We start from the raw sequence: 13,828 nt of genomic DNA on the forward strand, positions 1-13,828 counted from the left end.
GTTTTCCAATTGTGTGAAGAAAGTCATTGGTAGCTTGATGGGGATGGCATTGAATCTATAAATTACCTTGGGCAGTATGGCCATTTTCACAATATTGATTCTTCCTACCCATGAGCATGGAATGTTCTTCCATTTGTTTGTATCCTCTTTTATTTCATTGAGCAGTGGTTTGTAGTTGTCCTTGAAGAGTTCCTTCACGTCCCTTGTAAGTTGGATTCCTAGGTATTTTATTCTCTTTGAAGCAATTGTGAATGGGAGTTCACTCATGATTTGGCTCTCTGTCTATTATTGGTGTATAAGAATGCTTGTGATTTTTGCACATTGATTTTGTATCCTGAGACTTCGCTGAAGTTGCTTATCAGTTTAAGGAGATTTTGGCCTGAGATGATGGGGTTTTCTAGATATACAATCATGTCATCTGCAAACAGGGACAATTTGACTTCCTCTTTTCCTAATTGAATACCCTTTATTTCCTTCTCCTGCCTGATTGCCCTGGCCAGAACTTCCAACACTATGTTGAGTAGGAATGGTGACAGAGGGCATCCCTGTCTTGTGCCAGTTTTCAAAGGGAATGCTTCCAGTTTTTGCCCATTCAGTATGATATCGGCTGTGGGTTTGTCATAGATAGCTCTTATTATTTTGAAATACGTCCCATCAGTACCTAATTTATTGAGAGTTTTTAGCATGAAGTGTTGTTGAATTTTGTCAAAGGCCTTTTCTGCATCTATTGAGATAATCATGTGGTTTTTGTCATTGGTTCTGTTTATATGATGGATTACATTTACTGATTTGCATACGTTGAACCAGCCTTGCATCCCAGGGATGAAGCCCACTTGATCATGGTGGATAAGCTTTTTGATGTGCTGCTGGATTCGGTTTGCCAGTATTTTATTGAGGATTTTTGCATCAATGTTCATCAGGGATATTGGTCTAAAATTCTCTTTTTTTGTGGTGTCTCTACCAGGCTTTGGTATCAGCATGATGCTTGCCTCATAAAATGAGTTAGGGAGGATTCCCTCTTTTTCTATTGATTGGAATAGTTTCAGAAGGAATGGTACCAGCTCCTCCTTGTACCTCTGGTAGAATTCGGCTGTGAATCCGTCTGGTCCTGGACTTTTTTTGGTTAGTAGGCTATTAATTATTGCCTCAATTTTAGAGCCTGTAAACGAACAAAGCCTCCAGGAAATACGGGACTATGTGAAAAGACCAAATCTATGTCTGATTGGTGTACCTGAAAGTGACAGGGAGAATGGAACCAAGTTGGAAAACACTCTGCAGGATAGTATCCAGGAGAACTTCCCCAATCTAGCAAGGCAGGTCAACATTCAAATTCAGGAAATACAGAGAACACCACAGAGATATTCCTCGAAAAGAGCAACTCCAAGACACATAATTGTCAGATTTACCAAAGTTGAAATGAAGGAAAAAATGTTAAGGGCAACCAGACAGAAAGGTCGGGTCACCCACAAAAGGAAGCCCATCAGACTAACAGCAGATCTCTCGGCAGAAACTCTACAAGCCAGAAGAGAGTGGGGGTCAATATTGAACATTCTTAAAGAAAATAATTTTCAACCCAGAATTTCATATCCAGCCAAACTAAGCTTCATAAGTGAAGGAGAAATAAAATCCTTTACAGACAAGCAAATGCTGAGAGATTTTGTCACCAGCAGGCCTGCCCTAAAAGAGCTCCTGAAGGAAGCACTAAACACAGAAAGGAACAACTGGTACCAGCCACTGCAAAAGCACGCCAAATTGTAAAGACCATCGAGGCTAGGAAGAAACTGCATCAACTAACGAGCAAAATAACCAGCTAACATCATAATGACAGGATCAGATTCACACATAACAATACTAACCTTAAATGTAAATGGGCTAAATGCTCCAATTAAAAGACACAGACTGGCACATTGGACAAAGAGTCAAGACCCATCAGTGTGCTGTATTCAGGAAACCCATCTCACATGCAGAGACACACATAGGCTCAAAATAAAGGGATGGAGGAAGATCTACCAAGCAAATGGAAAACAAAAAAAGGCAGGGGTTGCAATCCTAGTCTTGGTTAAAACAGACTTTAAACCAACAAAGATCAAAAGAGACAAAGAAGGCCATTACATAATGGTAAGGGCATCAATTCAAAAAGAAGAGCTAACTCTCCTAAATATATATGCACCCAATACAGGAGTACCCAGATTCATAAAGCAAATCCTGAGTCACCTACAAAGAGACTTAGACTCCCACACAATAATAATGGGAGACTTTAACACCCCACTGTCAACATTAGACAGATCAACGAGACAGAAAGTTAACAAGGATATCCAGGAATTGAACTCAGCTCTGCACCAAGCAGACCTAATAGACATGTACAGAACTCTCCACCCCAAATCAACAGAATATACATTCTTCTCAGCACCACACCTATTCCAAAATTGACCACATAGTAAAGCACTCCTCAGCAAATGTAAAAGAACAGAAATTCTAACAAACTGTCTCTCAGACCACAGTGAAATCAAACTAGAACTCAGGATTGAGAAACTCACTCAAAACCGCTCAACTACATGGAAACTGAACAACCTGCTCCTGAATGACTACTGGGTACATAACGAAATGAAGGCAGAAATAAAGATGTTCTTTGAAACCAATGAGAACAAAGACACAACATACCAGAATCTCTGGGACACATTCAAAGCAGTGTGTAGAGGGAAATTTAGAGCACTAAATGCCCACAAGAGAAAGTAGGAAAGATCTTAAATTGACACCCTAACATCACAATTAAAAGAACTAGAGAAGCAAGAGCCAATACATTCAAAAGGTAGCAGAATGCAAGAAATAACTAAGATCAGAGCAGAACTGAAGGAAATAGAGACACAAAAAACCCTTCAAAAAATCAATGAATCCAGGAGCTGGTTTTTTGAAAAGATCAACACAATTGATAGACCACTAGCAAGACTAATAAAGAAGAAAAGAGAGAAGAATCAAATAGACGCAATAAAAAATGATAAAGGGGATATCACCACTGATCCCACAGAAATACAAACTACCATCAGAGAATACTATAAACACCTCTACGCAAATAAACTAGAAAATCTAGAAGAAATGGATAAATTCCTGGACACATACACCCTCCCATGTCTAAAATGATTTTCTAATTTTGTAAAAATCAAAATAAACAAAGTAAGTATTCGGTCAATGAAAGAGTGGAAAGAATCTAAAATATTCCTTAAATCCTGAAAGTAGGAAAAAGAAGGAAATAAAAGTGAAAATTAAGAAGAAACAGAAATAAACTGCAGAAGGGATAAACAAACCAAAAACACGTTCTTTGAAACGACCAAATGTAAATTAGTACAGCCATTATAGAAAAACAGTAGAAAAGTTCCTAAAAAAATTAAAAATAGAACTACTATATAATCCAGCAATGCCACTGCTGGGTATGTATCCAAAAGAAAGGATATCAATATACGGAGGAAATATCTATGCTCTCATGTTTATCACAGCATTATTCACAATAACCAAAATATGAAATCAACCTAAATGCCCATCAGTGGATTAATGTATAAAGGAAATGTGGCATATATACACGATGTTATATAATTCAGCCATAAAAAAATGAAATCCTGTCATCTGCAGAAACATGGATGGAACTGGAGGATATTATGTTAAGTGAAATAAGATTATTTTCCCTCATACATGGGAGCTGAAAGGTGGATTTCATAAAGATAGAGAGTAGAATGGTGATTATCAGTGGCTCAGAAAGAAAGGCTCAGGTCAATGGAGAGGGGCTGGTTAATAGGTACAAAAACACAGTTAGAAGGAATAAGATTTAGTTTGTGATAGGACAGTAGGGAAATTAGAGTTAATAATAATTTATTGTATATCTCAAAATAGCTAAAAAAAATATTTGGAATGTTCCCAACACAAAGAAAAGATGAGCATTTGAGGTGATGAATATCGCAATTACCCTGATTTGATCATTACACATTGTATACAGGTATCAAAATATCACATGTACCTTAAAAATATGTATAATGATTATACATACATAAAAAAGATCAATACTCCCTGATAAGCCTGATTAAAAGATTAAAGTGAGAAAATAAAAATATATGAAATATTATGAACCCAAAAGAAGAGAGATAACTACAATTATGGAAGATATGATAATTAGAAAATATTATGTGTAGATATATAGCATTAAATTAAAAATCCAGAGGAAATGAACAATTTCCCAGAAAAATAGAAATTATCAAAAGTAATGTACAAAGAGGCAGAAATGTACAGAATCTAAAGAAAACTCTACCATTTTCCTGAAGCATACAGAACAAGATTTTGATGAAAGGAGAGCAGAGCCTTGTCTTAAATGTGAAAACTTAATAACAATGCCAAGCCGTTACATATTAAAAAATTTAATATAATGCCAATCAGAGTCCAAATGGGCTTTTTATGCCAGTTTTTACGGCAGTGTTTTTAAACCTAGAATAAATTTGATATTCATATCAAAGAATAAACATCTAAGAACTGCTAAGAAGCAATGATAAGAGTGAATAAGAATTGATTGTACCAGGCATTAAATCTTTCTCAAAATCTACTGTAATTGAAACAGCATAGTCTTGATACAAGAAATGACAAACAGAAGAGTGGAACAGAATAGAAAGTTTAAAAACACATCTAAGTATATATGCAGAGTTACTATATATGAAAAATGGCATTTAAACTGTGTGGAAAATAAATGATTTATTTAATAAATGATGCAGATGCAACTGACTATCCACCTTGAAGAAAAAAATGAGGTCCCCTTTCTCACATCATATAAAAATGTAAATTCCGGATGGATTACTGTTCTAAAAATAAACCAAAAATATATTTTTAATCAGGAAATTTTATAGTTTGGATGGCAAGAGATCTTAAGCAAGATGAAACTAGGGGCCAAAAAAGGAATAATAGATACATTTTTCAAAGTAAAAATTTAAATATTTATAGAAGTAGGCAATATAAACAAACTCAAAAGACAAAAAACAGACTGGTGAAAACGTGAAATTCGTGACTGACAAAGTGTCACATCAACAATATAGAGTCCTTCCAAATTTATGTTAAAAGAATGAGTAAAGGGTATGAGGCAATTCACAAAAGAAATGAAAATAGCCATTAAGCATATGAAAAAAAAAAGGTTCCAACACTTTTTTTCAATTTACTAGTTGAGAAATGGCAAACTGAAACAAATAGATACTATCCAGTGCTGGTGAGGGTATGCGGAAGTGGGTACTCATAAAATTATGCTAGGAGTATAGATTCTACAAATCTTTCAGAATTTAATATGCAAGTATGTATTAAAACTGTTCACATCCTAACATTCAGTCATTCCACTTTAGGGTACAGATCCTACAGGAATAAAAGCATCAGTAAGTAACAATCAGATACGTACATGGATATTTATTGCAGCAATATCTGTAGTGGGAAATAAAGCTAAATATAAAATGAATGTCTAGCAAAAAACGAACAGTCAGCCCTCTGTAACCATGGGTTCCACATCTGGATTCAATCAACTGTGGATCAAAAATATGCAGAAAAAAGCGGCTGGTTGCTTCTTTACTGAACACATATGGATTTTTGCCTTGTTTTTATTCCCTAAACAATACAGTATAACAATTATTTACATAGCATTTACATTGTGTTAGGTATTATAAATAATCTAGAAATGATTGAAAGTATATGGAGGATGTACATAGGTTATATGTAAATACTATATCATTTTATATAAGGGATTTGAGCATCCATGGATTTTGATATGCACAGGAGTCCTGGAACCAATATCCCGTGCATACCAAGAGATGACTGTGGTTATTACATAATATTATGGAATGTTATACAGCTGTTTATAATAAAAGTGTGATGAATTTATTGATGTGCCCATTCGACTAGACTGTAGTCCTCACTAATATAGGTGTTGCCATGAAGGTAATTTACAGATATAATCAAAGCCCCTGATACGGTTTGGCTCTGTGTCCCCACCCAAATCTCATGTGGAATGGTAATCCCCATGTGTTGGGGGAGGGGCCTAGTGGGAGGTGATTGGATCATGGGGGGAATTTCTCCCATGCTGTTCTCATGATAGTGGGTGAGTTCTCACGAGATCTGATGGTTTAAAAGTATGTGGCACTTCCCTCTTGCTCTCTCACTCTCTCTCCTGCCACTATGTGAAGAACATGCTTGCTTCCCCTTTGCCTTCTACTATGATTCTAAGTTTCCTGAGGCCTCCCAGTGATGCTTCCTGTTAAGCCTGCAGAACTGTGAGTCAATTAAACCTCCTTTCTTCATAAATTACCCAGTCTCAGGTATTTATAGCACTGTGAAAATGGGCTAATACAGGCCCTAATCAGTTGACTTTATATAAGGGACAATATCCTAGATAATCTGGACGGACCTGACTGAATCTGTTGCAAGACCTTAAAAGTAGAGCCTAGGTCTCACACAGAAAGGGCAGAAATTCTACCTGTGCACCACAGCTTTAGCCCATGTCTGTGCCATTTCATCCTTCTCATGAGCTTCTCTTCCTGACTGCCTGTAGATGACAGCTTTGGCCTATGTCCATGGGTTTGAGCCTGCCTGTGATCCTCCATTTCTGACTGCCTGCTCTATGGAATTCTGAGCCACTTAGTCAGCATTCACAATCACATAAGCCAATTCCTTGTAATGCAATTTTCAGCAGTGGTATGATATATCTCCTACAGGTTATGCCTCTTTGGTTGAACCCTAACTGATACAAGGGGTTATAGTTAGATTCTATATTATTTATCTGGGGAGTTACTTATGATAAATTAAGTTTAAAAAAGCAACCTACAAGGTAATATATATAATATAATTTTTGTAAATATAAAAGTATTATGTTTGTATATGTTTATATGGACATGAGATAAGTATGGAAAGATGCATACTGCACTGTTAACACTGGTTATTTCATTCAGTATGGAAGTGACAGAGAAGGGGAAAGAATGCTAAATTTTCTTTATATATTTCCATATTTGTTTAAATGGTTATAATGGTCATGCATTAATTTTATAATTAAAAAGTAAAAGTTTAAAAAAGCTATGATAAAACTATATGACCCTCATAAAATAATGATTAAAAATATGAAGTGATCTGATAGAAATGCTAATGATATAATGATGAGTGAAAATGAGGATACAAAGTTATATCTATCCACTATAGAGAGGCAGGTATGGGGAGAGAAAGAAAAAAGATTCAGTCACCTTGATTTTTCTAATTAGACACATTAAAAAGGCTGGAAATATATATCAAAATGTTTATGAAAGTTATTACTGAGTATGTTCATGTGTTTTTTTTTCTTGTACTTTTCTGTTGCTTTTTCCCTAAATTTCCTACAATGAAAGTGATTTACTGTTATTATCAAACCAAAAAAAAGAACCTCAACATTTTTAAAGATGAAGATATGCCTGTTCAGAAAGTAATTTCTAGAAGCTTTTCTATTAGAAGCAGATAAAGTCACAGGTTTATTAGGGCATTGTGTGGGAGACATTGTGTTAGAGCCAATGGGAATGGCAGGGGCCTTCTAATTGATTCAGGGTCTGAACACTAAGACCATTCCTTTAATAACTCTAACAGCCTAGGCAAGGTCAGTGGCTGCTGCTGCTTGCCATTGAGAGAAGTAGCCAGCAACATTTATATGCCACTCCACATCATGTCCCAATGGAGTGTCCACATACTGAAAGCAGTCTGATTCCAATGAGACTCAAAGTGAGTTATTAATTTGCACTCTACCCAAGTTCTGAGGAGAAGACTGGAGTTAGATTTGTCTTTCTGACCATCCTTTCTTACCTCTGGATAATTTCAATCGCCCACATGGAAGGATAAGAGAACTCTTTTGCACCAGGATTCAATGAGTAGGCCCATTTTTCTAGAGACAATTTCCATAAACTTGAGCTTTCAGGCTTTCTAAAGTACAATTTCACTTCCATAAGCAATAGGGCAAAGACAGAAAATGTATGTCTTCTCAGGGAATTAACAAGTCTGGTTGCTTGGTATTTTTTATGACAGAAAGGCAGGACCATGAGCAAGAGACCAGACAGTACTTTATAAGTCACAAAGCTATAGCCAATGGCGTCTAAATCCCACAGTTGGGAAGCAGCATGAAAAATATCTCTACTATCTATATCCCCACTGGAAAAGAGAAACAACTTATTGTAAGGCAAAAAAGTATGTTTCAGTGTGATTTGAAATCATGAAAATGGTCATGGTTTTAAGTCCTGTTATATTTTCTATAATTTACTTTAAATACTTCCACACAGAAAGTGTGAAGTGTATGTGCATATTATTTGAATCTACAGTCTAGGGGGATTTAGTTAACATCTGAAGTATCCTAATCAGGAGTACAAACTATATACCTAATGACAGAGAGCTCAGGCTTTATGAAGATTACAGAACAGGTTGTATAACTGATTTTTGTTTATTTGCTAATAAATGTATGTTTGGGAGAATCAAGCCTGAGGCTGGCTTTCAGTGTCATATTCTTAGCTAGTAGGGGAGGACAACCTATAGTTCAAACCTACCACTGACTAATGGAAGCTATTGGTACTTACCAAAAAGAACCTAATAATAAGGAACCACCAAAGTAGCTTAAGTCAGTTTGCAACAGAAATCTTCCCTCTGACTCCAAGAAAATGGAAACCAATTCAAACCTCCTATGTTCTTCATAGCCATGTTCTTCTTTCTACTCTCAGGTCACTTACCAATTTTTTCATCTTCCTGTACCATTTTCCTCTCTTCTCTGAAAGCCCTGAGCCAGCGTATTTTTTCCTCCAGCTTCTTGGCAAAGAACAGATGTATCTCCTCAGTCTCCTTGTTGTGAAGCTTAAAGGCATTCTTCATGCTGACATTAAAGTCATCATCTCTGCCATCCTCAATGTCAACTACCTCATATTTATCCATGTCAATGCGGCCTTTGTAGTACAGGATGTCTCTCCGGATTAGGTCCTAGATGGGAAGGAAGAGGTTTCTTGAAGGTATGTGCACGGCGAGTACTAGAAGAGTTGGCACAGGGGCACAGCAGAATGCTAACACTGTCACCGTTTTGAAGTACCAATGGGGGTTGGTTTGTTCTAAATTTGGCCAGGTTATACTAGTAGTCTGACACTGACAGGTTGGTTAACTAGATGCCCAAAGAAAAAGCCTCTGTCTCACCTCGAAAGATCATTTCAGACACCAGAATCAATCCTTGGACGTGTGTGCAAGTCTGCTGATGGGAGGTAGGAAACAGTAAGCCACATAAACACGGCTAGCAAGGGCTTCTCCTTTTCTAAAACATCAGCAAGCCCACTAGAGGTATGAAATGAGCTGGCTGGTTGCCTGGAGTGTGTTCAAATATCTGTGCAGGCCAGTGAGACCTGAACATCAGAGGGGGACTGAGTAGTAAGAGTAGCTAGGAGGCCACAGACTGCTGGCAAAGGATTACCTAGGGGGTGTCTAACACTTAGCACTCTGGGGATTTTTAGAAAAGGCCCAGTCTGTCAAGAGAAATGGAGGTAAAATTAAATAAAGAAGTTCACATATCAACACAGATGAATGTCACAAATCTTATGGAGAAAAACAGAAGTTGTAGATGGATACAAACAGTATGTTGCCTATTTGTTATTGTTGTTTTGCTCTCATAGACACAAAATTGGATTAATCCTAACCCTAGTCCATGAGACAGTCATAATTGGTCCATGCATGGCATTTTTATTTCTCTATTTATTCATTTACTTACTTATTTTAATAATATAAAGTACTGGTGAATCTGCCACCAATCCCAAAGTTACAACTCCAAGGCATCCTCCATCCTAAATCCTATGTTCATCATTTCCATGGTTTCCTTTCTATATAGTTTTACCTCATCTGTATCTGTTACCTTGAAAAACATACAAAAAAATGCCACATAATGTTTAAAGATACATATGTATGTAGAAAATTATAAAGAAATACGTGACAATGATATATGCCACGTTCCAGACAGTACAGAGCAGAAAACGGGGAGGGGCAAGAGAGGAAGGGGAAGAAAAAGAAGAAGAGAGGGTGGGAAGGAAAACTATTTGTAATGAATTATTTCTTAATGCGGATAGTAAGCACGTGGGTACTCATTATATTATTTTTATATCTTTTTGAATGTCAAATATTTCATAAGTTAAAAAGGAAAATAGAGGGATGGAAGAAATGACATATAGGCCTATGGAATGTCAGATCTTATAAATATCTTGGAGTGGCCTTTCAGCCCCTCCTCCTCTTGGCGCTGCCCTCAGCCTCCTCTGAGAACACATCCACTGCTGGGAGATGTGGTATGGCTGAGTCAGGTTGAGGAAGGCCCCTATGAGTCCTGTCCTGACAGATGTCTTTGGGCCAGCTCTCCCTCCTCTCTGCTTTATCTGCTCTTTCAGTCAGCTGGACAGAGTCAGAAATGCTCATTAATTTTTATTAGCATTTTACAGTTCAATTAAACCATTTCCATTCTACTGAATTGCCTAACTTGACTCACTTCTCAGCTGTGTGCTCCCTATGAAGGATCTTCTTTTGCCCACTCACATTCCCAATCCTAACTCTTCACACTGTGCAGTACACTGAGATTTTCAGTTGGGCTGGGAAAGGCTACCTTGCAGGATTCCCAGCATAGCAAGGTTTCCCAGCATAGCTCTGTCAACCTCAAAGGCCCAGGCTGGAAAATACAGATGTCGTTGAATTGCTTTTGAAAAAATAACAATCATGTTACTTTTTTCCTCCCATAATGATTGTTCATATAAATAAGAAAAGAATATAGATGGATTCTGATCTATTGGTTGTCCCCAGGATCAAGTTCACAGGAGAGGAAGAGTTCAGCTATACAGAGAGGGCCAATGTTGCCCCAAGCCTATTTCAGAACCTGGGTTCCTTTTACCATGTTCAGTGTGCACAAGCTCAATCCTGGCCAAAAGGATAGAGTGATTCCCATACACTGAGTTCCACAATTCTCAGGAACAAGTTTTGAGACACATGTATAAAAAGTGGGCCCTATCAGGCTAATCTAAGTACAAAAGCAGGATAAGCTAGGCAGAATGTATGAATGTAATTTATCTCGATCTCAGAAAGGTTTGAATTGTGCCTTACCATACATAATATAATACATACAAACCTGGAAAGCCAGATCTGAACCACACATTCTCACCGGACCACATTGCCTAAAACAGGCAGCCTCAACTTCCTTGTTGCTAACTTCAGTCCGCAGCCTCCTTCCGCTCCGCCCCCATTCCGAGTTGGTGTGTCATAGTCATTGAGAGCTTTCAACACATTTGCTAGTTCCCAAAAATAGAAAGAATATGCATGATCTTGGAGCTACATTAAAAGCATCAATTGAATCTCCTATTGTTTCTTTAGATATGTAAGGATGACAAGAAGCTAGAGAGAATTTCTGCTTCTGTGGTGGGGAAACAGGGCTAGAGAGATGTGTTACTAAAATTATCCCTTTGCCTGTTCTCCCTGGTCCCCCAGAGGGTTAAATGTGAGTTTTCAGGGGCTAGATTTGTCATAAGCCAAATGTAAAGATGTGATAGGAATAATTAAGAATGACCTACTAGTTGAGGAACTCCAATCAGAAAGAGTAGCTAAGACTATAAGCAGTAAGCAGCATGGAACAAAAGAAAGAGCATGATGTAGAGTCTGAAGCCCTGAGTTTGATGCCTTGCTGCCTAACCTACCAGCTGTATGGTTACGGACAAGCCAGTTAACCTCTCTGAGCCCCAATTTCCTCAACTAAGAAATGAAGACAGTTATCCTTACTCTGTAAAATAGCTATAAAGCTCTAATATAAACATGTCATTTCCAGGACATGAGGCCAGACTTGTCCACCAAATACAGCCCTGAGCTTTCTTGCTCCTGGGTCAGTGTTTCATAGTCCTTAAAACCCTCTTTTGATAAACTTAAAGGAAAAACATCTCACTACCTCCTTTAGCTCATTTAAACTTTCCAAATAATTTAAATATTGTGAGTAAAAATAAGTCAAAGCAAGGGTAACTCTGAATATTTTTTCAATTTACATAGCTGCCCCACTGTCCCTGGAAATTCTATACATCCTTTCAGGACAGGGTGGTATTTGCCAAATGGTATTTGTCACCAAAATAACAGATATATATTTGGGGTCACACTAATAGCTGCTCTCTGGCCCAACTATGCTTCCTATTCCAATCTTAGCCTTCGAGGTCAAACTTACACATTCTTCTTCCTCAAATAAACTTTCCCTGACTGCTCAAGCTGATGTGGCTCCCCTTCTCCAAATTCTGACACCAATTGTGAAGGCCCTGACATACCACACACTTGGCACTTAGCCACCATGCTGCTCACAGCTTTTAGTTTGCCTGCCCATTAAGGCTGTGCCCAGCACTCTATCTTCTTTGGTCTTGCTTCAGTTAGGGGTTGTCCAGAGAAGAGCAGCTGACAAAGCCCCAGAGTTTCCTCTGGTTGTCCTCTGCACATGGCAAGGGGACAAAGTCCTCTTGAACCCTGGTTGCCTGTGGTCTTGTTGGAACCAGGCTGCCCATATGCCACTTGTTAATGGTAGTCTGAGTGCCTTCACAGGGACACGGTGAGCAGGTGCTCAAAACAGATGCTATTTGGATCATCACAACTTTCCTGCCTAATGAAGTTTATCATTTCCAATAAAATGCCAGCCTTCCTCCTTTTTCCTTGTGCTCGTCTGAATTGGGAGACATTAAGGGAGCTAGTTCCTCCTTAGTAAGACATTGCAGGATATTCTCTACAAATGACAGATGCTGCAATCTGGGGAATGTAACTGTTCAGGATTGTAGCCTGCTTCACTTGTTTGTAAATAAGGTCCTCCCTGCCCCTTTATAGAGGGGACCCTAGTTACTCTTCTCTAGCCTTTTCTCTCCAGATCCTAGGGAAGGTACATGGGGTTTGGACTGGATTTATTTCGCTCACTACTATATTCCAGCATCCTAGAATGCATGCTTAATAATTACATCAAAATAATAACAACAACAATAATAGCAACAGTGACCCCTTAAATAGCATATATTATGTACCATGTACTGTCCTAAATGCTCTGCATTTATTAACCCAAATAATCCTCCAATGTAGGTACTGTTATAAACCCATCTGATGAGGAACTATAGACATAGAGCAGCTAAGAAGCTTTCTCAGGAATACAATGCTTATACACTGCTGGTGGGAATGTAAATTAGTACAGCCATGATAGAAAGCAGTTTGGATATTTCTTAAATAACTTAAAAAAGAACTAACTTTTGACCCAGCAATCCCATTATCGGGTATGTACCCAAAGGAATATAAATCGTTCTACCACAAAGACACATGCACGCGTATGTTCACTGCAGCACTTTTCACAATAACAAATACACGGAGTCAGCCTAAATGATGATCAATGATAGACTGGATAAAGAAAATGTGGTACATATACACCATAAAATGCCACAAAGCCATCAAAATAAATGAAATCATGCCTTTTGCAACAACATGGATGGAACTGGAGGCCATTATCCTAAGCAAATTAACACAGGAACAGAAAACCAAATACCGCATGTTCTCGCTTACAAGAGGGAGCTAAATATTGAGTACACAGGGACACAAAGAAGGAAACAACAGACACTGGGGTTTACTTGAGGGTGGAAGGTGGGAGGAGGGTGGGAATAAAAAACCACCTATCGGTACTATGTTCATTACCTGCGTGATGAAATCATTTGTGTACCAAAACCCGGCAACATGCAATTTACCTACGTAACAAATTTGAATATGCACCCCCTAAAGCTAAAATAAAAATTGGAAGAAAAAACAGAAATTTTTC

General features: G+C 37.9%; 1 protein-coding gene across 18 annotated transcripts in view; it reads right to left on the bottom strand.

Moving 5' to 3' along the window:
• The window catches only part of ARHGEF9 (Cdc42 guanine nucleotide exchange factor 9), a 148,490-nt gene that overhangs the window by 11,796 nt on the left and 122,866 nt on the right, over positions 1-13,828 (bottom strand). For 13 of the 18 annotated variants that reach the window (XM_009439178.3, XM_009439185.3, XM_009439184.3 and 10 more), the window contains one exon: positions 8,739-8,982. The exons of 2 other annotated variants lie outside the window; for them this stretch is intronic. In XM_009439178.3, coding sequence (XP_009437453.1) covers positions 8,739-8,982 — 244 coding nt within the window. Of the gene's footprint in view, positions 1-8,738; positions 8,983-9,754; positions 11,307-13,828 lie in introns of all 18 variants that reach the window. 3 more of the 18 variants (XR_010154704.1, XR_010154706.1, XR_010154705.1) reach the window with 2 other exon arrangements.

Source organism: Pan troglodytes, chromosome X, assembly GCF_028858775.2.
Source record: "Pan troglodytes isolate AG18354 chromosome X, NHGRI_mPanTro3-v2.0_pri, whole genome shotgun sequence".
NCBI classification, from domain to species: domain Eukaryota; kingdom Metazoa; phylum Chordata; class Mammalia; order Primates; family Hominidae; genus Pan; species Pan troglodytes.